General features: G+C 36.7%; 2 protein-coding genes and 1 long non-coding RNA gene across 4 annotated transcripts; all 3 read right to left on the reverse strand.

The window, feature by feature from the left end:
• Positions 1–894: 894 nt before the first annotated feature.
• LOC139876804 (uncharacterized) lies at positions 895–6593 on the reverse strand. The gene is made up of 3 exons (XR_011768311.1): positions 6456–6593; positions 6266–6381; positions 895–1167 (listed from the first exon to the last, which is right to left on the reverse strand). It is a non-coding gene; the product is annotated as an uncharacterized lncRNA (long non-coding RNA).
• A 955-nt stretch (positions 6594–7548) lies between these two features.
• LOC139876805 (putative receptor-like protein kinase At5g39000) lies at positions 7549–14799 on the reverse strand. 2 transcript variants are annotated; one of them, XM_071864172.1, is made up of 6 exons: positions 14706–14796; positions 11083–12081; positions 9745–10641; positions 9290–9439; positions 9007–9113; positions 7549–8005 (listed from the first exon to the last, which is right to left on the reverse strand). In XM_071864172.1, exons 2-6 carry the CDS (start codon positions 11749–11751, stop codon positions 7564–7566), a joined length of 2265 nt encoding a protein of 754 aa, XP_071720273.1. In that variant the 5' UTR covers positions 11752–12081; positions 14706–14796; the 3' UTR covers positions 7549–7563. The 2 variants fall into 2 exon arrangements, with proteins under 2 accessions (XP_071720273.1, XP_071720274.1); XM_071864173.1 differs by lacking the exon at positions 7549–8005 and having other exon boundaries at positions 9070–9209; positions 14706–14799.
• Positions 14800–20734: 5935 nt separating this feature from the next.
• Positions 20735–22334, reverse strand: LOC139876129 (receptor-like protein kinase HERK 1). The gene is made up of 2 exons (XM_071863431.1): positions 21575–22334; positions 20735–20739 (listed from the first exon to the last, which is right to left on the reverse strand). The coding sequence occupies exons 1-2, from the start codon at positions 22332–22334 to the stop codon at positions 20735–20737; spliced, it is 765 nt and encodes a 254-aa protein (XP_071719532.1).
• Between the last annotated feature and the right edge of the window lie 3799 nt (positions 22335–26133).

Raw genomic sequence — 26133 nt, forward strand, 5'->3', positions numbered from 1 at the left:
GAAGATTAGATGATTGAGTTTTTGTTGTATTTTTTTAATATTTTGTCTTTTCACGAGTTTAGAATGAAAAGAAATGAGATTTACTTATTGTGTGCTCCCGAATTGAAGAGTGATGAACTAGCGTGAAAGTTATATATAACTATATTTCTAAAAAGATGAATTATATCAAACAAGCCTAGGAAAACATAACTCCTACAAACAAAATGAAACAACACCTAAGGGTCAATTGCTCTAGGGTCCGAGTTCCAAGCCGTCCACTCCAGCCACTAAAACATCACCCCATCGGCTCACTGAGCACAGTATCTGCTGCACCACCAACATCTGCCACTGGGTCAGACACAACTCCAACAGTAACACCACCCACATTAGCTACAACCGCCACATCACCCACTTTATCCTCAACATCGTTGCACTGAAAATAGTTGACATAAGCATTAAAACACTTGATAAACAACAAAGTAATACTATACTGTTAATACCATCTTATTGAAAAAGTATTACCTGATCAACCGCAACATCAACTACAACCGTATCAACCATTGGCTCAGCATCATCACCAACTTTAACCGGTGCCTCCTCATCATCCGCTCCCAAAGTACATCTTGTTTGACTTTTGCATAATGACATAAGATATTAGGTTGCAAACGGAGAGCATTAAAAGGCATGAAAATACATGATAAAGTGTGAATTGACCTTAATGGATGAATTTAAGGATCACAACAGCAATAAAATTGTGGTATAAAAATCTTACTCTGGCCGAAACTCGAGTCCATTGACAATAAGGCCGGGTATGGTTCGTTCGTAACTTATGAATTTTAAATTCACAAGAAGACAATCATCTTGATCAAGTTCAAGATTCAAGTCAAATTTCGACACTTGAACCTCCATCCATCCATCCATCCATCTTCCCTTACTTTTGGAACCCGAGTAACATCATCATGTAAATTCCATGGGTCTGGGGTTGTAAAATAAATAATTACAGGCTCTTCGTTTTCTCGGTTGAGTAGATCTCGTACTTTGACCGGACAAAGCACTTGTTGATATTCTTTTGAGAGCTTGAACACAAGGAAGCAAATATACTCTGTATCGTGTGACAACCATTCTCTTTTAATCGTGCAGTTGATACAAAATTCTTGTTGTGGGAGCAGCTCAATTACCTCTTGAAATCTGCATATATTAACATATCATGTGATTCCGCACTTATTAGGAATGAGAAATCTGTTGGAAAATAAACTTGATTTTGGGCTATTTGTTTTGGATTTGGGCTTGCAAGTATACAACTATTTTGGATCAAGATTATAGCCCATTATGTAGAAACTTCTTGTAATATGTAGTAGTGAAAGTGTGTAGAATGTGTGTAGAATAATCTTGTAAAATATCTAGGTCTAGAAATACTAGGAAATATCTAGATAGTAGTAGATGATGGAGTGGTCTAGACTACTCCATTGAGTAGTATAAATAGAGGGCTTCACCCCTCATTTGTAATCAAGCAACAAAGCAATTCAATAAGCAAATCAAGTAATAAACAAAGCCTTCAAGATCAATCAAACTTCTAAATCATCAATCCTCTCTTCCACAAATAATATACATAACCTCCTATTTCTAACAAATTGGTATCAAGAGCTTGGTTCGACAAGATAATGGCCAACAATGTCATCACATTTCCTCGCCTCACAAAGGATAATTATGATCGATGGAGCATCCAAATGAAGACCTTCCTAGGTGGACAAGACTTATGGGAGATTGTGGAGGAAGGCTATGAGGAACCTGCAGAAAAAGGTCCTCTCGGCAAGGAGAAAAAATTAATGAAGACGAACGATCAAAAGGCTCTTTCCATCATCCAACAAAGTGTAGATGATGGAGCTTTTGAGAAAATTGCAAGTGCAACCACCGCCAAGAAAGCATGGGAGATCTTGGAGAATTCTCACAAGGGAGTTGAAAAGGTGAAAAAGGTTCGACTACAAACACTACGAGGTGAGTTCGAATCCTTAAATAAGAAAGACTCAGAATCAATTTCCGATTATTTTACAAGAGTCTTGGCGATTGTCAATCAATTAAAGAGGAATGGTGAAACTCTAAGTGATGTAAGAGTCATTGAGAAGATTCTTAGATCATTAGATTCAAAATTCGACTATATAGTCGTAGCCATCGAAGAATCTAAAGATCTAGAATCAATGACTATCGATGAACTCATGGGTTCACTACAAGCCCATGAAGAGAGGTTCAATAAGAATAATAAGGAGCCATTGGAGCAAGCTTTACAAGCAAAACTGTCTTTCAAGGAAGAGAGCAGTGAAAAGACTCATCAAACGAGTCAACGAGGTCGTGGTCAAGTACGTGGCCGAGGACGAGGACAAGGATATATCAAACGTGGAGGTTATAGTTCTTACAGAAATGAAGAAAGAAGTCAAAATTTTCACCCGACAAGAGGTCGCGGGAGAGGCTACACAAGTAGAAGGCCAAGGTATGACAATTCTCAAACCAAATGCTATAATTGTCATAAATTTGGCCATTATGCTTCGGAATGCGAGAAGTCAAACAATTACGTGCAAGAAAGAGCAAATTTAGTGCAAGAAGATACCGAAGCCGTGAAAAACACTTTGTTACTAGCATGCAAAGGTGAAGATAACGGAGAATCAAATTTGTGGTATCTCGACACGGGTGCAAGCAACCATATGTGCGGTGACAAAAACATGTTTGTGGAGTTAGACGAGGTAATTAGTGGAAATATCACCTTCGGAGATTCCTCTAAAGTCCCGGTTAAAGGCAAAGGTATGATTCTCATCCGCTTGAAAAATGGAAGGCATCAATTTATCTCTAACGTGTATTATGTGCCCAATATGAAGACGAATATACTGAGTATTGGACAACTCTTGGAGAAAGGTTATGATATTCACATGATAAATCGTACCCTTTCTTTAAGAGACCAAAAAGGAGGTTTGATTGCTAAGGTGCCAATGTCAACGAATAGGATGTTCATGCTAGTTATTCAACATGACATTCCAAGATGTTTAAAAGCATGTTTCAAAGATAATTCTTGGCTTTGGCACATGAGATACGGGCACTTAAATTTTGGAGGCTTAAAATTATTATCAAGTAAAGGAATGGTGAAGGGTTTGCCTCCAATTAATCATCCGGATCAAATATGTGAGGGATGCCTTCTAGGAAAGCACTTTCGAAACAGTTTTCCAACAGAAGCTTCTAGTAGAGCGAAGAAACCTCTAGAACTTATTCACACGGATGTGTGTGGACCCATCAGCCCACCGTCTTTTGGTAAAAATAGATATTTTCTTCTATTCATTGATGATTTTAGTCGAAAGACATGGGTCTATTTTCTAAAAGAGAAGTCGGAAGCTTTTGGAATGTTCAAGAAGTTTAAAGCATTTGTGGAGAATCAAAGTGGTCTCACCATAAAGGCGTTGAGATCCGATCGTGGAGGAGAGTTCACATCCAAGGAATTCAAGAAATTTTGCGACAACAACGGGTTACGACGTCCTCTAACTCTTCCGTATTCACCTCAACAAAATGGTGTTGCGGAAAGAAAAAATAGGACCATTCTTGATATGGCCCGGAGTATGTTAAAGAGCAAAAGGATGCCTAAGGAGTTTTGGGCTGAGGCAGTGGACTGTGCGATCTATCTATCAAATCGCTCGCCAACTAGAAGTATCAAAAACAAAACGCCCATTGAAGCTTGGAGTGGAAGGAAGCCCGGCATCTCACACCTTCGAGTGTTCGGAAGTGTGGCATATGCTCATGTGCCAGATCAGAAGAGGACGAAGCTCGATGATAAAAGCGAGAAACTCATATTCGTGGGCTATGACTCAAGTTCGAAGGGTTACAAGTTATACAATCCCAATACTGGTAAAGTAATCTCAAGTCGAGATGTGGTGTTCGATGAAGAAGAAACATGGGATTGGAATGTTCCCGAAGAGGAGAACTACGACTTTCTTCCTTATCCATTCGAAAGTACTACAAGGAACGAAGAATATCTAGAAGTTCAAGAACCTTCTAGTACACCATCTCCGCACTCTCCACGTACTCCAACCACTACACCTAATGAAGTGACACCAACATCAGGAGGAGAATCAAGTAAGCTACAACATCACACAAGGAGCATTAGGGAGTTGTACGAGGTAACCCAGCCTATGGAGGATCTATCATTGTTCTGCCTTCTTGCCGATTGTGAGCCAATAAGTTACGAAGACGCAGCGAAAAGCCAAAAGTGGAAACGTGCCATGGACGAGGAGATTCAAGCAATCGAGAAGAATGATACGTGGGATTTTGCTACACTACCAAAAGGGCATAAGGCTATTGGTGTAAAGTGGGTGTACAAGGCCAAGAAGAATTCCAAAGGTGAAGTTGAAAGATACAAGGCAAGGTTGGTGGCGAAAGGATATAGTCAACGAGCTGGCATAGACTATGAAGAAGTATTTGCTCCCGTCGCTCGTCTAGAAACTATAAGATTAATAATCTCACTTGCGGCTCAGCATAATTGGAAGATTTATCAAATGGATGTCAAATCCGCGTTCCTTAATGGCCACTTAGAAGAAGAAGTCTATATAGAACAACCTTTGGGATACGTCGTGAAAGGCCAAGAGAATAAGGTGCTGAAATTGAAAAGGGCCTTATATGGGTTGAAGCAAGCGCCTCGAGCATGGAATAGCAGGATAGACAAGTATTTCCAACAGAATGGCTTTACAAAATGCCCACATGAGCATGCTCTCTATACCAAAGTAAGCAAGGAAGGAGATGTTATGATTGTGTGCCTATATGTGGATGACATGATATTCACTGGCAGTAATCCCAAAATGTTTGATGAGTTCAAGAAAGCAATGGTTCGGGAGTTCGAGATGACCGACATTGGACTTATGGCTTACTATCTTGGGATCGAGGTAAAACAAAAGAAAGAAGGAATATTCATATCCCAAGAAGGTTATGCGAATGAGGTGCTCAAGAAGTTTAAGATGAATGACTGCAAGTCAATGAACACGCCGGTGGATTGCAATCTCAAATTGTCAAAAGATGATGAAGGATACTTGGTGGACCCAACACAATACAAGAGTTTGGTTGGAAGTCTGAGGTACCTAACCTGCACGAGGCCAGATATTCTCTACGGAGTTGGACTAGTAAGTCGATACATGGAAGCACCTACAATAAATCACTTGAAGGCGGCCAAGAGGATACTTCGCTACATCAAAGGTACGATTGACTATGGCATGTTTTATTCGCCTTCTGAGCACTTCAAGCTAGTTGGATACAGTGATAGTGATTGGGCTGGAGATATAAATGATCGTAAGAGTACGAGTGGTTTCGTGTTCTATATGGGAGATACGGCGTTCACATGGAGCTCGAAGAAGCAACCCATTGTGACTTTGTCAACGTGTGAAGCCGAGTTTGTAGCAGCAACATCGTGCACTTGTCATGCAATATGGCTCAGGAAGTTACTAAATGAGCTTAAGTTTTTTCAAAAGGAACCTACAGAGATATATGTGGATAACAAGTCTGCGATTACTCTAGCGAAGAATCCAGTCTTCCATGATAGAAGCAAGCACATTGATACGAAATACCATTACATCAGGGAGTGTGTTACAAATAAAGAGGTGCAGATAAAGTACGCGAAGTCACTTGACCAAGTTGCTGATATTTTCACAAAGCCTCTAAAACACGAGACGTTTCAGAGATTACGGAATATGCTCGGAGTAACGAAATCAAGTTTAAGGGGGGCTGTTGGAAAATAAACTTGATTTTGGGCTATTTGTTTTGGATTTGGGCTTGCAAGTATACAACTATTTTGGATCAAGATTATAGCCCATTATGTAGAAACTTCTTGTAATATGTAGTAGTGAAAGTGTGTAGAATGTGTGTAGAATAATCTTGTAAAATATCTAGGTCTAGAAATACTAGGAAATATCTAGATAGTAGTAGATGATGGAGTGGTCTAGACTACTCCATTGAGTAGTATAAATAGAGGGCTTCACCCCTCATTTGTAATCAAGCAACAAAGCAATTCAATAAGCAAATCAAGTAATAAACAAAGCCTTCAAGATCAATCAAACTTCTAAATCATCAATCCTCTCTTCCACAAATAATATACATAACCTCCTATTTCTAACAAAATCACAACCAGTAGTACAACTCTTACAATCATCTGTGAATCCCCTTGGTAATTCATTACATAAATCACAAGAATATAATAAGAAATTCATATAATAATAGGGTAAACATGGAATGCGGAAGGAAATTAATAAAAGCTTCAAATGTGAACCTGGATTCGGCTGATGGCTTTGGCTTATAAAACATCAAATCATAAAAGCCACTGGACGCTGCCTTTGCTGAAAGCGTAAGATGTTTCTTTCCATTCACTTCACTAAGTGAGAATAACTGTATAAATTAATGTTGTTATATAACCAAACTTAATATTATAGTTCTCGTATCGATAGAAATGAGATATGGACCTTTTCATTTTCATTTCGCAGTATTCCTTGGATGAAATCCAAAAACCAATTTGGTTTGTAGACTTGATGGACTTCTTTTACTGCATTCACTTTGTTATGCTCTGCCTGTATATAAGTTAAAATACCATATTATAATTACAACAACAACAACAATACCCAATTCCACTAGAGTGGAGTATGGGGGAGGTTAGATGTAGACAGTCCTTTCCTCTACCCTAAAGTAAAAGGTAAGTCATTCCTCCACCCACGGATACCTATCGGTCCCCAGGTAGAGGAAGTCGTCCCTCCCTATTCTGTAGAGCAGAGAGGCTGCTTCCTAGGGACCTCCGACCATAAAGAACCATGAATTCCGATATGTGCAGTAAAAGTATACAAGTAAAGTAGATAAAAAAGAAACTTTACCATGAATAAAGTATATATCAATACGATATGTATAGGTAAATAAAGCATGTAACAAAATAATGTAATATAACATATAATTAAAATATGTGCGTGTCAAATATGCAAGTATAACCAGTCATGTAAGTACAATAAGTATACGAAAACATGTTGGTAAGAAGCATGTAGGTATACTATGCAGTATAAAATAGATGGTATACAATGTAAACATAGACAAATAAGCATACAATGATAGCATAAAAGCATGTGATATGTAAGTATGTATAAATTAATTGCTATATAATGTAATACAAACATGTAACCATATAGTGCAATAAATCCTCTGAAAATGCTACAATAAGTATAGATATATAATATAACCATAAAACAGGTACAGCCAATACGATAAGGCACACAAGCAAGTAGGCAGGAAATATAATATAAATATATAAAAAAAAATAAACAAAATGTAGAGCCTAGTCATCTATTCTAATTCTACTCCTCCACAAATTCCTATCAGAAGTCATGTCCTCAGTCAATAAGAGCTCCTTCATGTCAAGCTTCAATCTATCCTCCAACCTACGTCTGGGTCTACCCCTTCTCCTTACGCCCCCAACAACAAGGGTCTCGACTCTCCTAACCGGGGCTAAAAGTGGGCGCCTCAAAACATGTCCAAACCATCTTAGTCGTCCTTCCCTCAGCTTGTCGGTTATAATTGAAATAATTATATTTATGATGCATCAATATCCATTACTAAATAATATAAACTGAAAATATCAGAAAGGGAACTAAGTAATATATTGAAACTTGCTTTACTAAGAGCTCGAAACTCAATGCCTTCAACATATATAGCATCATCACCAGAGTAGTGTACTGAAAGACTCTGTATTAGAAACGTGAACTCAACATTATCCTTCTGATTCAAGAATCGGTACAGCTCAATCATCATCCACTCGGGGTCTCGTTGTGTTGCAAAATATGAATGATAGGTTTCGTCCCCAATTTTGTACTTGAGATTAACATATATGGGTTTGCTTGAACAGTCTCTTGATTTACAAAATTTGAAGACTAAATGGACCCCATAAACGACATCCGGTGATAAAAGCTGAGGTTTTGTCTCGATTTTGATCATCAAGTTTGAAATATCCAACATCTCTGCTACTTTATGAAACCTGCATATGGTATAAGATTAGAAATCTCAGTTAGTCATAGCCTATTTTTTACCATATACACTTCCACTTTTGAGTTTAGTATTTCTTTCAACCCAGTCATTTCATTCACCATATAAGGGACGTGAGCTTAAAGATAAGTACCATTTAATGTTCTATAACCTTAAAATTACTAATAAGAATTATTATTTTTTTTTTCAATAAGATATCTCCATCAGCTGAGTACTTTATATGTGTGTGACCCGTGAAAGGAATGTATAGGAATGTATACAGTTAACAACTTTTGGCGTTAATAATTAGTAAATAGTTAAATATGCTATTGAACAGCATAACACGTTATGAATATAAATTCACAAAAGGCAGACAAAATTACAATTCACGGAAGTCAGAACAGAGAACCAAACAGGGGCGTACCACAACATACTACTTATTATAAAATATATCAAGATATGAATTCCAAAAATCTTGATCTCTCGACACTTTTAGTCATACTTGTTGGTGCATATTTGTAATTCCTAGTTCAATATTCTTAAACGTGTAATTCAGTCTTATTACATTGAATCTTGTAATAACAATTGTGACTATTGAATGCTTTATTATTGTGCGTGAATGTATTAATCAATAGTTAAACTGGCCAGCCGAGTTATTGACAGAGTCATTCGGTCGACTGAAGACACTGTCGATGGACAGTGCAAGATCGGTGTAAGTTGATCAACGATCGACTAAACCAGACAGTAGTCGACCGACTAGACATAGTCAATACTGAAATGCATGCAGAAATAGTGTCACAGTTAAGTAAACTTTGAGTAACATCTAACCACAAACGAACATAATGCAAGTGTAAAATTCATATGTAGGGGTGTAAAGTAACAACAATGTATGTGAACATGCAGTTATCATAGCACCAATAAAAGATAAAAGATAGCAATAAGTACAAGTACTAACAACAATGTATGTATAAGTGCAGATACAAATACACGTATAGAGAAATTAAGGAAAAGAACCTTGATTCGGTAAGTGACTGCCACTTATATGAAGAATGGTTTCTGAATGTAAATTTTGTTGCGGATATCAATTCATTTCTTTCTCCAAAACCATCGAATGAGAGTACCTGTAATTATTATACAACAACAAAACAAATTAAATACCAAATGAGGGTACCGAAGTAGTAGACTTACAGGTTTTCATAATCATATGACGTGTTCATCTGAAAAAACCAAAATCTTTTAATAAAATGTCAGGGAATGCAAAAAACAAATAGTTATTGAGAAAGCAAGTTTGAATTACCACGTCCCCCTTATGAAGAAGGATTCCATTGGAGAAGATGTTGTAGAGATCCTCTTTTTTTTCATCAGAGTAGATTTCTGGTGAGCTTGATATTTCAATGATTTCCCTGTAGTCTTTTGGCAATTTTGGCTCCCATATTTCACAATCCATCTGTACGAACACACATAAAAATCATATTTAAAGTGCATGTATAGTACATTCTATCGACATTTCGTAAACTTATTTTTACTTTTGAATTTTGAGTCCGACAGCTGATTATCTTTTTTAATACAAGTATACTTGAGAGTTATATCATGCTTTTCATCATTTTAATTTAAAATCTTAGTGTAGTACGTACTTGTTAAAAAGATACGAACTTCTGTATAATTGTTACTTGATAACTTCTGATTTGTACGGATATCTATCAGCATGTTGTAATTATGATTTGTACGTGTGTAAAAAAGTGAAAAACTTGCTTGAATATCCAGGGCTTTCTTAAGTTGTACTGCCACCTCACGTGCACTTGGTCGTTTTCTCTTCTTATTTAAGCATTGATAGGCAACTTTTAGAAATGTAGCAAGTGAATTCGGTACAATTTGTTCCTTTATTCCCTCAAACACCATCTCATCAAATCTTCCTTCTTCATAGAGACGTTTTAATACAGAGGTTTGAATCTGATCAAGTCCATCAATCTTTGTAAATAAAAGATTTCCACTCAAGATCTCAAGTAAAACCACACCAAATGAATATATATCTTTGTCTCTTGTTAAGAAACCAGGTCTCATATACAGTAGGTCAACATAACCATTTGTCCCACAACTATTGCTGATGACATCGTCCATTTCCTGATCTACTGAACTTGTCAGGGAAAAGCCAAAATCAGAGAGTTTTGCTTTCCAATCTTCCATTAGAAGAATGTTATCGCTTTTTATGTCTTTTTGTATGACCACCTCTCGTGTGGCAGCAGCTCCATGAAAAAACTCCAACACGGTTGCCACCTCAATGCATATTTTAAGTCGTTTCATCCAGGTTAGATCAACACTCTTCAAGTGTCTATCTAGACTTTTCCGAGACGCGTACTCGTAAATAATAACTTTTTCATCCATTTCATCACAGTATCCTACAAGGCCAATCACATTCTCATGCTTAAACTCTAACAGAATTTCAAGTTCCGTAGAAAATTTAACTTCTCCATGACCAATATATCTATCAAACCGCTTTGCAGCAATGACTCTAGATCCATTAGCATGAGTAAATTCTCCCTTGTATGTTTTCCCAAAACTTCCTTTTCCAATGATATTGTCAACACTGAAGTTTTGTGTGGCCAATTCGATGTCTTCGAGTGACATTTTTAGGTTAGCAGTGATGTTTTTCTGCAAATTATTACATACACGAAAATATATAAGGAAAAAACAGGATGCTGGTCTTGAAATAGTGACTGATTGGTGATGATTGAAGGGACCAATGGTCAAATATATTATTTGTCTGACTTCAAATATATAGAAGGATATCGTAAAACCTTGTTTTTTTTATGGCAAATGCACACGCCCATTATTTGTCCATGACTAGACTTGAACTCACAACCTCTAGGCTGATCGATACCCATAGACCAGAAGCCTTTGGTTATCGTAAAACCTTGTATTAAATTACATGAGAATGATACAAATACATAGAACCTATAGAAGGATATCATAAACCTTGTGCACGAAATTTTATAAATGAAAACCTTTTGGAAAGTTTGATATCAATGTAGTGATTATTATTTTTATTTAATTATATTTTCTTTGAAATAATTTTTTTTAGTATTGACTAACCTGAGCGTATAATGCCATCTTGAGTTCGTCGATGACAAATTCCATTGTTGGACGTTGAGATTGTGTTTCTGCCACACATTCATATGCAATTATGGTAAATGTATCCAAAGATTCTTGATTGAGTCCTTTAGTAAAAATGTTTTCATCATTTTCTTCCTTTAGCTTAGGATCTAACATTTCATATAATTTTCTTTCCTCAAAACGTCTTCGTGCAATTGGTGCAAGCCCCTTGTCATTTTCCTTCATATACATTGGATCATAGGCCAACCTTCCACACAAAATTTCGAATAAAATTACTCCAAATGAGTATATATCTGAAGCTTTCTTTAATCGACCAGTCTTCTCATATTCTGGATCTAGATAGACTGTTGTGCCTGCAACGTTATTGGTCATGTGACTGCTTGCTTGTTGATTTTCTCGGTAACTTTTGGAGAGCCCAAAGTCAGCAATCATAGCCTCCCACTTGTCATTTAGTAGAATATTCGCGCTTTTAATATCACGGTGTATGATCTTTTGTTTGTCGAGGCTGTTGTGAATGTAATTCAGCCCATTTGCAATATCGAGGCATAGATTTATACGTTGCACCCAAGTGAAATTAGTCATCTTATCCGTGGTTCCTAAGTAATCGTCAAGGCTTCCATTAGAAGCAAGCTCATAAACAATGATCATGTCTGGACCCTCATCACAAAAGCCAACAAGAGAGACTATGTTGGGATTCTTACAGCTCGAAAGTATTTCAATTTCAGCAATGAAGCCTTGTTCTCCTTGTTTGTCTGATCTTTTTGTGATGCATTTTATAGCGACAATGCTGCGTCTCTTGAGTAAGTCACACTTATTTGTCCCTTCTATTGGAATTGAACTTCTGTTATCAAAATGTTCAAGTTCTGCTTTATATACGGTACCATATCCGCCTGACCCAATGCAATATTTTTCAGCAAAATATTCAGTGGCAAGCTCTATATTATGAAGCTTAATCTTCAAGTGATCCAAATTCTTCCCCTACAACATTGTATTTACCAGACAAAATGAGTGTTAGCAGTTTATACTTTTAGATTGAAAATGCATCATTAAGTACCTAGTTAGATCCTTTTTAGATCTCTACATATGGCATAATTACTATTAATATAGAATATATCAATGTAATTTTGTGTCCATTTTGCACCATCTTACTGTCTCATTTGATACATAAACTAGCAATAAATTCAAGATTTGATACCTACAATATAAACTTCTACATCCATATAAAAGAATATCATAATATTTGAATATTTTTTTGACGGAACTTCATTGTAACATTTTGTGAACCTTCATTGTTAAAACTCCAGTATTTATAGCAAACTAAATATAACATATAAACAAATCAATTGTTAAAATTGATGTAAACTAGTTAAATCTCTTTGATTTGTATGAGTTACACAACCGACATACTTTAAGTCCCAATGATGTGACACAAGTAGCGATGGCATTGGTGGTAGGCAACCAAATAGCTCAAATGAGCATACTATAGGTAACAATATATCCTGTTGGTGCATAAAAGTAAATCTCTAGTTCTATTGGTTATGTAACGTTTAATTATCAGACATACATTATTATAAACGTAATTGGAATGTTAGATGTGAATTAGGTTTCGTTAATATTTATTTAAGTCAATTATTGTGACCATCTGTTGACTGTGGAGCCGACTATGATAGACAGTCGATCGACAGTCCTAGCTAGACTGTCGATCGATGGAACTGCATATAATATATATATGTGTTATGGGTTTGATTCTTATGTTACACACCCTACACATACCCTAGCCGCTTTTACTCTCTGATTTTGGTCCCTAATCAATCTCAACACGAATAACAACTCTAAATGGCGATCTAATCTCTTGTAGGTTCGATTCATCGATCCCGAAGGTTTACGTTTATTCGATTAAGCTTGTTCTAGTGTTTTCCGCCTCTAGATCGAGTCTACGTATGTTCTAAGATCCTTATTTTCGACTACATATCCATATGCAACATTATCTACTGAATTAAACATCCTTGAGGACAATGCTTAAGATATTTCTATAAATGTAAATGATACACATGCACCTTCTACTGTTCTTAGAAGGTCTCAAAGAGACACTATACTTCCTTTGGTTTGGGATAGACATACCACTTTATATGATTTATAGCAAGATTTATGTAAGTGGAAAGAAAAACTTACGTCTGCCTTGGTTGAGCATGGCTTTAAACAAAGTATAAATGACTATTCTTTCACTACTAGAAAAATGAGAACAGGGGACGCATACTTTTTGTGGCGCTCCATAAGCGCCGCTAAAGGGTCGCTAAACGACAAAATTTTCAACACTCTCTCAGTTTTGGTCAAACATTGTCTATTGTGGCGCTTTTTGTGGCGCAATGAGCGCCACATTTGATTTACTGATTTTATTTTAGATTTAAATAAACTAAGTGCTTGAGAAAAACCCCGTCAACTCTATTGTGGCGCTTTTTGTGACGCAGTGAGCGCCACATTTGATTTACTGATTTTATTTTAGATTTAAATAAACAAAGTGACAATGATATATTGTTACCTATAGTATGCTCATTTGAGGACGAGTCTTTTCGAAGAAGGGGAGAATGAAGCAGGAATAAGTAATGGGTTTATTAAAATTAGGTTCGTAAATTATTTTGGGGAGACGGGAGTTGGGCCACCTGTTGGGCCTCATGGAATGAATATTTGTGGGGAAAATAAACAAAAGACACAAGTCACGTTAGATGCTTATTTGGTGGATATGGTCTTTGTGCCCAATTAGATGTCAGGAGGAATTGAGAATGAATAATACTTGGTGGCTACGGTAGTTATGGATAAGTAGAGTTTGTTTCAATATTGAGTTTATCTCTTTATTTGTTTTATGCTTATCCTCTTTTTATTTTGTATTTAATCGTTAAACGAATGAGTTTAGCTTTAGTTTTGATATTTTTTGAGTGAATAAACTTTATAGCCGAGAAGGCTTGGTTTTGTTTAGCAATTATATTTTGCCATTTGTATTGGTGAGGAATATCCAATACTAATTATCTCGTTCATTTTAGCCATTGATCCTTCGTTCTACATTAATGTTTATGTCGTTGCCTCTTGGTTATTTTGATGAAAATGAAAAAAGGGTGTGTAAACTTAAAAAATTCCTTAAATGGTTTATAGCAAGATCTATGTAAGTGGAAAGAAAAACTTACCTCTGCCTTGGTTAAGCATGGCTTTAAACAAAGCATAAATGACTATTCTTTGTTTATAAAATCAGAAAAAGATGTTATTTTGCTTGTGTATGTTGATGACATAGTGGTCACCTGTAATGATATAAATGAAATAAACGTTTATAAAAAGTTTCTTAGCTCTAGGTTTAAGATAGAAGACTTTGGAGTAAAATACTTTCTTGGGATAGAAGTTCTAAGAACTGAAAGTGGTATGTCTATCCCAAACCAAAGGAAGTATCGTCTTGAGCTTTTGTCTGAATTTGGTATGCTAGAATGTAAACGTTTGTCATCACCTGTTGAACTCAATGTTGTTTTCAATACTATCAGTGCTAGTACTAGTTCTGATCCCGAGTTAAAAGATATAACTAAGTATTAAAAATTAATGGGTAAATTGATTTATCTTACTTTGACAAAGCCTGATATTGCTTGCGCAATACATGTCTTGAGTAAACATATGCATTTTCCATTATAGTTTCATTTCAATTGTGCCTTAAAGGTTTTGAGATATTTGAAAGGGTCACCTGGTTTGGATGTTAATATAACTAAGAATTGTGATTTGGACTTAGTTGCTTATGTTGATTCTGACTTGGGCAAGCTGTGTATGGTTAGAAAGTCTGTTACTCGAAACTATTTGTTTGTAAGTGGTGCTATGGACTCATGAAAATGTAAAAAACTATCTGTAGTTTCATGGACATCTGCAGAGGCTGAATACAGAGCCCTTGCAGATGTGATTTGTGAGATAATTGTTGGGTTTTAATGAGTTTTACAAATATGAGGAATATTATAGTCCAAGCCCAAAGCCCAACAATTTGGCCCATATGCAAGTTTGACTTGGTCTTGCATATTAGGGCATATACATAGTTGCAGCCACTTTGTTCATTAAGAGAGAAGAGAGTTCAAGAAAAAGAGAGAGAAAAAATCCCAATTTCCGTCACTTCTTACAGCAGTCCAGAAAACCTTCGATCCCCGGAGATCCGACCGTTGAATCTTTACCATTTTTGGGCTGTGTCTTCCTGACATCAGTGCCAAGGTTTTCAACCGTTGAATTCGTCTAAAAAGGCCTGTAGGTCGAGTTATTGCTGCTGGAGCAGAGAGCAGTTTTTGGGTGATTTATTCCTCTTTTGTCTTTATTTATTTCATATACTTGTTGATTGTTCTTGTTCAAGAGTATGATGATGTTGTATGCCTCTAGTTGATCTACAGAAGACTTATTGTATTGCTCTCTTGTTGGTGATAGTGGAATTTAAGTGGCCTACGGGTCCCGTGGTTTTTTACTCTCGTTTTGAGAGGTTTTTCCACGTAAAAAGCTCGTGTCTTTTGTGTGTGCTTTATTATTTTGTATTTGCTGATTTGGGACTGATTTGGGTTGGATTTGATATAGCTTGTTTGTTAGTTTTCTTCACGGGTTCATACGGGTCGGGAAAGTGTTGGTAAAACGGGTTTGTTTCCGCTTTGTAGATTGTCCGTTGTGATTATTTTCCCATCAAATTGGTATCTAGAGCTAGGTTATTTGATTTGACTTGTGTGAAAGATGGAAGCTAATACAAGTAAAATGATTAGTTTAAATGGTTCAAATTATCATGTTTGGAAAGGCAAGATGGAGGATCTTCTTTATGTGAAAGATTATTATTTGCCTGTTTTTACTGAGGATAAACCTGAGGAAAAATCTGATGCTCAATGGAAAATTTTGCATAGACAAGTATGTGGGTATATTCGGCAGTGGGTTGATGATAATGTTGTGAATCATATTACTGGGGAGACTGATGCTAAAGCCTTATGGAAAAAGCTTGAGCAGTTATATGAGCGAAAGACTGGAAATAACAAGTTGTTCTTAATTAAGCAGATGATGGCTTTGAAGTATCATGATGGGACTCCTATTACAGATCACCTAAATGCATATCAGGGTATTATAAATCAGCTTGCAGGTATGGGTATCAAGTTTGAGGATGAGATTCAGGGTCTCTGGTTACTTGGTACATTACCAGACTCTTGGGAGACTTTTAGGACATCTTTGTCCAACTCTGCACCGAATGGTACTATCACCATGGAATTGGCTAAGGGTAGTATTTTGAATGAAGAGATGAGAAGAAAGTCACAAGGTTCCTCTTCACAGTCAGATATCTTGGTCACAGAAACGCGGGGAAGAAGTCATAGTAGAGGTCAGGGTAAAAGAGGCAATCATCGTAGCAGCTCACGCAAAGGTAAATTTGCTAATGTTGAGTGTTATAATTGTCATGAAAAGGGGCACACAAAGTGGTATTGTCCAAAGTTGAAGAATGAGAAGAAAAAGGCATATGACAAGAATAAACAAAAGAAAAGTGATGGTGGTGATGATGATAAGGTTGAAGTTAACGCTATCACAGATGAGTTCTTTGTTTGTATTGATTATGATATGATCAATCTTACTCATGATGACACGAGTTGGATTGTTGATAGTGGTGCTACATGTCATGTTGCAATTTGTAGAGATCACTTCTCATCTTACACTCCAGGTGACTATGGATTTGCTAGGATGGGTAATGCCGGGTTATCAAAGATCGTTGGTATTGGAGATGTTTGTTTGAAATTTGACACGGGAATGGAGTTAGTTTTGCATAATGTAAAACATGTTCCGGATATGAGACTTAATGTTATTTCAACAGGCATTCTTGATGATGATGGTTATTATAACAGTTTTGGTAATGGTATTTGGAAACTAACTCTTGGTTCTATGATAGTGGGAAGAGGCAAGAAAGACTCAAGATTATACATCACGCGTCCGAAGATCATCCAGAACATTGTTAACGCAGTGGACAATGTTGATTCTACTGAGTTGTGGCATAAAAGACTTGGCCACATGAGTGAAAAGGGGATGTCTATCTTGTTCAAGAAGAATGTGTTGTCGGGTGTTAGTGGTATTGATTTGAGTAAGTGTTCTCACTGTTTGGCAGGGAAACAGACCAGAGTTGTGTTTAAGAGTCATTCTTCTTTTCGAATGGAGAACGTACTTGATCTAGTTCATTCAGATGTTTGTGGGCCTATGAAGACTAGAACACTTGGTGGATGTTCCTACTTTGTTACATTCATTGATGATCATTCCAGGAAGGTGTGGGTTTACACCTTAAAGTCAAAAGATCAAGTATTTGAGAAGTTTAAGGAATTTCATGCACTAGTTGAAAGGCAAACGGGGAAGAAACTCAAGTGTATTCGGACTGATAATGGCGGTGAATACATTGGCAGATTTGATGCTTACTGTAAGGAGAATGGTATTCGGCATCAAAAGACTCCACCAAAGACACCTCAGTTGAATGGCTTAGCAGAGAGGATGAACAGAACTTTGGTTGAGAGAGTTAGATGTTTGCTTTCACATGCAGGGTTGTCTGATTCCTTTTGGGGTGAGGCTTTAAATACGGCAGTTCATATTATTAATCTAACCCCTTGTGTTCCTTTGCGTTTTGATGTTCCTAATAGGGTTTGGAGCGGCAAAGATGTTTCTTACCATCATTTACGAGTTTTTGGATGTAAAGCTTTTGTTCATGTTCCCAAAGATGAGAGATCAAAGCTTGATATGAAGACTAAGCCATGTGTATTCCTCGGCTATGGTGAAGATGATTTTGGGTACAGGTTATATGATCCAGTTCAGAAGAAACTTATACGAAGCCGAGATGTTGTTTTTACAGAAGATCAGATGTTAAAAGATGTTGAGAAGACAGATTCAGTTCCTCAACCTAGTACTGATCTTGTTGATTTGAATCCAGTTACTCCACAACATGTTGGAGATGATGTTCAGAATGATGAACATGGTACTGACGTTGGTGATGCTCCGGAGCAGGTAGAGATTCCAGTACCAGATGTGCCCCCATTTGTCCCACTTAGGCGGTCTACTCGAGACCGTCATCCTTCTGTTAGATATTCTGCTGATGAGTATGTATTAGTTACTGATGGGGGAGAGCCAGAATGTTATTCAGAAGCAATGAAAGATGATCATAAGAAAGAGTGGGGTGAAGCTATGCAAGATGAGATGAATTCTTTGTATGAGAACAATACTTATGACCTGGTGAAGTTACCTAAAGGCAAAAGAGCTTTGAGAAACAAATGGGTATTCAAAGTGAAGACAGATGAGCTTACTTCACAACCAAGGTACAAAGCTAGGTTAGTCGTTAAAGGATTCAGCCAGAAAAAGGGTATTGATTTTGATGAGATTTTCTCTCCGGTCGTGAAGATGGGATCTATTCGAGTGGTTCTTGGGTTAGCTGCTAGTCTTGATCTTGAGGTTGAACAGATGGATGTCAAGACTGCTTTTCTTCACGGTGATTTGGATAAGGAAATCTACATGATGCAACCTGAAGGTTTTCGGGTTAAGGGTAAAGAAAATTATGTTTGTAGACTTCAGAAAAGTTTATATGGGTTGAAGCAAGCACCGAGACAGTGGTATAAGAAGTTTGAGTCGGTTATAGGAAAGCAAGGCTACCGAAAGACAACTTCAGATCATTGTGTTTTCTTTCAGAGGTTTGGTGATGATGATTTCATCATATTGTTGTTATACGTTGATGATATGTTGATTGTTGGTAAGAATATTAAAAGAATTGCGCAGTTGAAGCGAGAATTGAGCAAGTCTTTTGCTATGAAAGACTTGGGACCAGCAAAACAGATTCTTGGCATTCGGATTTCTAGAGATAGAGGTGCTAAGACGTTACATATATCACAAGAGCAATACATTGAAAAGGTGCTAAGTAGATTCAACATGAAGAATGCTAAAGTGGTTAGTTCCCCTCTTACAAACAACTTTAAGCTAACAGAAAGAGATTGTCCTACTTCAAAGGAGGATGTTGAGGAGATGGATAAAGTTCCATATGCTTCAGCGGTTGGTAGGTTGATGTATGCTATGGTGTGTACTAGGCCTGATATAGCTCATGCGGTAGGTGTTGTTAGTCGGTTTATGTCAAATCCGGGTAAGAAGCATTGGGAAGCAGTTAAATGGATCATGAGATACTTACGAGGTACTTCAAAGTTGGGTATCACATTTGGAAATGGAGAACCGATGCTTGTTGGTTATACAGACTCAGATATGGCAGGAAACAAAGATAACATGAAATCCACTTCTGGATATTTGATGACTTTCGCAGGGGGAGCAGTTTCATGGCAATCAAGATTGCAAAAGTGTGTTGCCTTATCTACGACCGAGGCTGAGTATATGGCAGTAACAGAAGCGTGCAAAGAACTTTTGTGGATGAAAAGATTTTTACAAGACCTTGGGTTTAAGCAATCAAGATATGCGGTTCTTTGTGACAATGAGAGTGCGATTCACTTGGCTAGAAACTCTATGTTTCATAAGCGGACAAAACATATTGATGTGCGGTATCATTGGATTAGAGAATGTCTTGAAGATGGGTTGTTTGAACTTGATAAAGTTCATACTGATGATAATGGTTCCGATATGCTCACGAAAGCTTTGGCGAGTGAGAAGCTCAAGATATGTTGCTCGATCGCCGGGATGGCGATCCTTCCTCATAATTGAAAAGAGGGAGATTTGTTGGGTTTTAATGAGTTTTACAAATATGAGGAATATTATAGTCCAAGCCCAAAGCCCAACAATTTGGCCCATATGCAAGTTTGACTTGGTCTTGCATATTAGGGCATATACATACTCAAGTTGCAGCCACTTTGTTCATTAAGAGAGAAGAGAGTTCAAGAAAAAGAGAGAGAAAAAATCCCAATTTCCGTCACTTCTTACAGCAGTCCAGAAAACCTTCGATCCCCGGAGATCCGACCGTTAAATCTTTACCATTTTTGGGCTGTGTCTTCCTGACATCAGTGCCAAGGTTTTCAACCGTTGAATTCGTCTAAAAAGGCCTGTAGGTCGAGTTATTGCTGCTGGAGCAGAGAGCAGTTTTTGGGGGATTTATTCCTCTTTTGTCTTTATTTATTTCATATACTTGTTGATTGTTCTTGTTCAAGAGTATGATGATGTTGTATGCCTCTAGTTGATCTACAGAAGACTTATTGTATTGCTCTCTTGTTGGTGATAGTGGAATTTAAGTGGCCTACGGGTCCCGTGGTTTTTTACTCTCGTTTTGAGAGGTTTTTCCACGTAAAAAGCTCGTGTCTTTTGTGTGTGCTTTATTATTTTGTATTTGCTGATTTGGGACTGATTTGGGTTGGATTTGATATAGCTTGTTTGTAAGTTTTCTTCACGGGTTCATACGGGTCGGGAAAGTGTTGGTCAAACGGGTTTGTTTCCGCTTTGTAGATTGTCCGTTGTGATTATTTTCCCATCAATAATATGGGTTTTAAAGTTGTTGGAAGAATTTAACTATCCTGTTTCTATACCTGTAAAGGTCAATGTTGATAATAAGGATGCTATTAAGATAGTATCCACTCTTGTATTCTATGAAAGGACAAATCACTTTGAAATTAAAATTAATGGTGGGGTTGTTAAAGTTGAAAAAAATTGATTATGCTGATAACATATGATAACATAGCAAATGTGTTTACAAAAAGTTTAAGTGGTCCACATCATAAGGAAATGTGTGACAAAAGGGGTATATACAATATACAATCTAATTATTTGTTGTTTAGTTTTCTTATTACTTATAACTGTTTAGTTGAGTTTAACAGATTGAGGTGGCACATTGGATCAAGTTGGTGCAGTAGTTGTTGTGTATGGTGTTAGGATTAATAATCATAGGTTTTAGTCAAGGTTGTAAAACTTGCAACTCGGGAGAACTCGGCAGGAAGTTTTTGAGGAGTTCTCGGCGACTCGGGGAGAACTCACATGTTGACTTTCGTTGACTTTTTAATTTTTTAATATTTTATATATATATATATATATATATATATATATATATATATATATATATATATATATATATATATATATATATATATATATAGTGGTAGGATCAAGAGGGAAGTAACCAATCGGGGAGAAGGAGGAGGGGGGGGAAGCAATTTTTTTTTCTTTTTCGTTTTTTGAAAAAACTTTGTTCACGAACATTATAGATTTGATGAAAATATGAACATTTAATATAGACACTTTGTGATAAATGTTTTTATTTTGGCGGGAAAACGCTCGAAAAAGTAATATATAACAATTATCGTGTTTTTCGAGCGTATGTTGAGGTTTTAGATATTAGGGTTTATAGGGTTTAGATATTAGGGTTTAGAAATTTAGGGTTTAGGGTTTACATTTAGGGTTTAGATTTAGGATTTAGATTGACTTTTTAACACGAACGGTTTAGAGTTTAGGGTTTAGGGTTTGGTGTTTTGGGTTTATGGATCAATGGGGAAGTAACCAATCGTATCATCAAGCGTTCCGTTTTCAAAATGGGATTTGACCAAACCAGATAGCATTAATCCTGACCCTTCTGTCTCCATAAAAGCCCTCTTTCCACATAAGACTTCGAATAATACAACACCGAAGGAATACACATCTGACTTGTGAGTCACACTACTAGATTCAATATATTTAGGATCAACATACCCTTTCATGCCACATGGCTGAGCAAAAAGATAAAGATCCCTTCCAGCTTTTGTGCTTCTCATGGAAAGTTCAAACCCAGCTAACTTGGGTTGCCAGCTGTCATCTAGTAAGATTTTTGAGCTCCTGACGTTACGATGTACGATGCTAAAATCACGTGCCTCATCATAATGAATATAACTGATTGCACGCGCAACGCCAACACGTATTTGCAATCTCTGCATCCACGTAAGAGTAATTGGGTCACCTATGTACCTGTCAAGACTTCCATTGGCCTCATACTTATTTACTAAAATCATCTCATTATTCTCGTAACAAAACCCAACAAAATGTACCAGATTTTGATGTCTGAGACTAGAAAGCATCGAAATCACTCTCCAAAACTCTTTGCTTCCCAACCCATCTAACTTCCGTGCAACGATATCGATCAATTGCTCATGATGAAAAAGTTTTCCCTTGTAGATTTTCCCAAATCCACCTTGTCCAATTAAACTTTCATCCAAAAAGTTGTTGGTCGCGCTTTGTACATCTTTAAGGGGAATTTGTAAGTGGGCAAAGCCATTGAGTATAGACATGATGTTTATACTTGTAAATGTAACTCAAAACTCGAATCTTATTTCCACACACAAACTAATTTTGATTGAAACACACACAAACACTATCAAATTGTAACCACCTCACTCACACTATGTAATTTCAGCACTTAGTAATTCATACTTGCAGAGTCATCTTCAAACCTACAGCATATTAGTCATCATCTTCATCGATCCAGCAGCTGATTTCGTAATCGTAATCTCTGTTCTTCGCAGTTTGACCGTAGTTGACCTTTAGAGCAAACGTTTGATTCAGCTGATTTTAGATCCAAGTGAAAGTTGTTACAGGTTCACAATCGTTCACTTAAGCTTCGTCAATCAATAAATCACAGCTGGAATTCGAAATCTTACTAGAATCTGGAATTATTTGATCGAAAAGTGAAAAGAAACAGGTTGAGATTCACAGAGTTTCAGATCGATTCACAGGATTCTGTAACTGTAGATGTCTTGAAAATCATCACGTTACCGTACCTGGAGCATCAATTTAATCTGAAAACTCATTTAGATCAGAAGCACAAAGTTGAATCAATTTGTGGCGCTAAACTGCTCTTCGTTTAATTCACTGATATTGTGTGCTTATTTTGTTGATTGTTATTAGATATTAGATTCGTACTCACTAAATAACAGGGATTACTTAGCTTGATTTTAAGCAATAATGTAACAACCCCTTTCTTTTTAAGTATTATTTTATTTTATTATTGTAGGTAGGGCTAAAATGGTAATTTGAGTTAAATACCCATTTGGATAAAAATTGGGCAGTAGCCCCTTCTTCGCATTTCTGGAAGTTTCAAGAAATTTTAGAGAGAGGAGGAGAGAGAGGGGTGACGGGTTAGAGGTGATCAAGCAAGAAAACTTCAAATTTCTCCAATCATTTCGGTTTTTGGGTGTAATCAATCATCCCAACACTAGCTATGATCATTGGAGTTCAAGATTTCTTCATGTTCTTCATCTCCTTGGTGATTTCGGGGGTTTTGTAACCATAGACTTGAGGTATGAGTTTTATTGTTTTAAAAGTCGATTTTATGTGTTTAGATGATGTTGTTAGTGTTAAAATGAAATTTATAACTTCATACAAACCCCAACTCGAATTTGTAAATTGAGGTTTTTGTAGGTTAAAAGTTTGGGATGATGATGAACTAGTGAAATTGTAGTTTAAATGGGTTGTGCACAAAATACTAAAATTTTTGATGAAGTACTGTAAATTCAAGAGGTTTGATTAAATATGGATTTTTTGGTTAGTAAGATGATGATTTTGTAAAGAAATGAATTGAAAGTTGATAAAGGGTGACTTGTTGATTTAAGTCAAGAAACTAATTTCACTATATTGTCTATGAGAAACTTGTGGTTAATAATTTGTTAAGTCTAGAAATATGATTTTTTTTTTTTTTAGTAAGTGTGACTAAGATGACTTTTGAGTATGAAAGTAAAAAAAAATTCTGTTAGGGTCTGTTTGGAAAGACTTGTAGTAATAAGTCTTAAGGTTTGCTAAATGTTGTCAAAAGTGTGTTTTGTGGAGTTTAAAAGATAAACCTCGAGTACATTTGACTTTGTTTGACTAAATGGGTTTAGTTAATTAAAATGGGTGAACCCTAGTATGGTTAGACTTGTTAAGTACCTAATGTGATGAATTATTATGAAATTGAGTTTGATAAAGAATTGAGAAGACTTATGAATATTAAGTCTTGTGTTTTGTTAAAGAAGTCAAAATGGGTTTTGTGGGTCAATTTGAGTTGGTGAAATGGGAAGACTTATGGTTATAAGTCATGGGCTTAGTCAAAAGATGCTAGAGATGTGATTGAGGGTTTAATGATGAACCTTAAATAGTTGGTCTAGAAAGATATAATGATTATGTTGTGATGTGTATATGTGTATTCTTGTATACTAGGTTGATTTGCTTGGAAGTTGATTATGGATCGTGCTTTGTTGAAGTTGAAAGTCTTGCAGGGTGTAGTAACCGGGTGATGTACCCGTACGGTTACAGGGTATAACCGTACGGTTGTATTCTTGATCGAATCTGGGCAGAAAACTGCATAGAAACTAGGGTTTTGGATGGGTTTTGTTCTAGCACTTGATCTGGATCAAAAACCTATTGTTTACCACGTTCAAAACACAGAGTATGACTAGATTACCAGATTTCCTTAACAAAAACTCAATTTAACACGTAAAAATTCTAACTTCAAGTGATTTTCCAACAAAACACCAAAAACATAAATTTTATGACTGATTTTGACACAAACCGATCGTTTAATCCTTCACACAAGCTCTGATACCACTTGTAGGATCGTGTAAACATGATTATACGATCTATTATCCAACAACAAGTGCGGAAAAACTCGTTATTGGGTTTAATAATCAAAACACACGAAAAACTAATGGTCTTAGCTTTGTAATCGACTTTAGAATGACTAAGAACGATTAAACCAAGTGCTAGAGTTGCTGGGAATCGGTTTAGACTATTAGAGGTGTTTAGGATACGTAACCCTAACAATGAAACCGTAATTCCCATTAAATACTTACAGCGTGTGCAACCATGCGGTTGCACCCTACAACCGTACGGTTGCATACCTGCAACCGTGCGGTTGCATTCCAACAGTGAAACTTAAACGTTAAAGCATGTCAACTTTATCGTAATGAACTCGGGGACTATAATGCACCAACAAACTCCCCCTAGAATCCAGTTCATTATCTTAATTAATAAAATATACTTTCACCTGCAATAGACAAATAACCACGTAATCATACAAATTCAATAACAGAAAGTTAAAACATTCACATCACGTTATTACAACCATATCGAAATAAAAAGAAAAATAAACGTTCAAGTCCACAATTCGACAGATAAGGTTCTAAAGATAGACCTTAAGCATGAATATCAAACGCATAACATGTGCGAACAGCCCTGTTGAACTGAATGGCCTGTTCCATGTTCTGCAATTCGTGGAAGATTGGGTGTATCCGCAACACCTTGATATCATCCTTGCAGAGATTTCGGATCCACCTTGGATCGATAATCCTAATCTGGTCCAAGCTTCCACCAGATTCCAACAAAATAACCGCTTCTTCAGTTCGCCCGTCATAATACCACCATCTATATCGCTCACCAAAGTTCTGTGGCATTTTGCGAACCTGTGCATACCTCATAGTCCTTGCACGCTTATACTTAACAACTCTAACCCCATTCCCCGTTTCTTGATCAATACGATACGACTTCTTCAGGAACTGAGGTTCTAACACAGACAAGCCATACTTGAACTCCTTTCTAATCTTATATTGCATCCACTGTCCCCATCCATCAGACTCATGATAGAGCAGCGGCAGTCTTGCTAGTTCGATCATCTCAAAATATGGGAGTGTTTTCATATCAGCAGCATGCTTAAAATAATCAACCACATTCTCCCTCCTCACAGCAAAACAGTTTAAGTCCTTCAAATACGCCCAACTCGGAATCTTTTCACCTGTAACCTTTCCCGTTCGATCATAAAACGACTTATACTTTGATTCCAACGGTACTTTCTTAAACCAAGCCTTTGTACAGGATTTCTGATACTCCCTCCATTCCTGGTTTTTCTGTTTGTTTATGGTATCAAGATTCTCACCGTCTTTATTCACACCTGAAGACTCACCTTCTTCAGCAGTTCACTTCTCATCCACTTTTCGATTTAAAACCTCATCATTCTGTTGCCTAAATAGATCAGCAAACTCTGGTAAGTCTTCCTCATCAACACTATCACCAACATTTTCATCATCAGAAGCATCTTCAATGATAACTTCTTCAGCACTA

Source organism: Rutidosis leptorrhynchoides, chromosome 11 (genome assembly GCF_046630445.1).
Source record: "Rutidosis leptorrhynchoides isolate AG116_Rl617_1_P2 chromosome 11, CSIRO_AGI_Rlap_v1, whole genome shotgun sequence".
NCBI classification, from domain to species: Eukaryota; Viridiplantae; Streptophyta; class Magnoliopsida; order Asterales; family Asteraceae; genus Rutidosis; species Rutidosis leptorrhynchoides.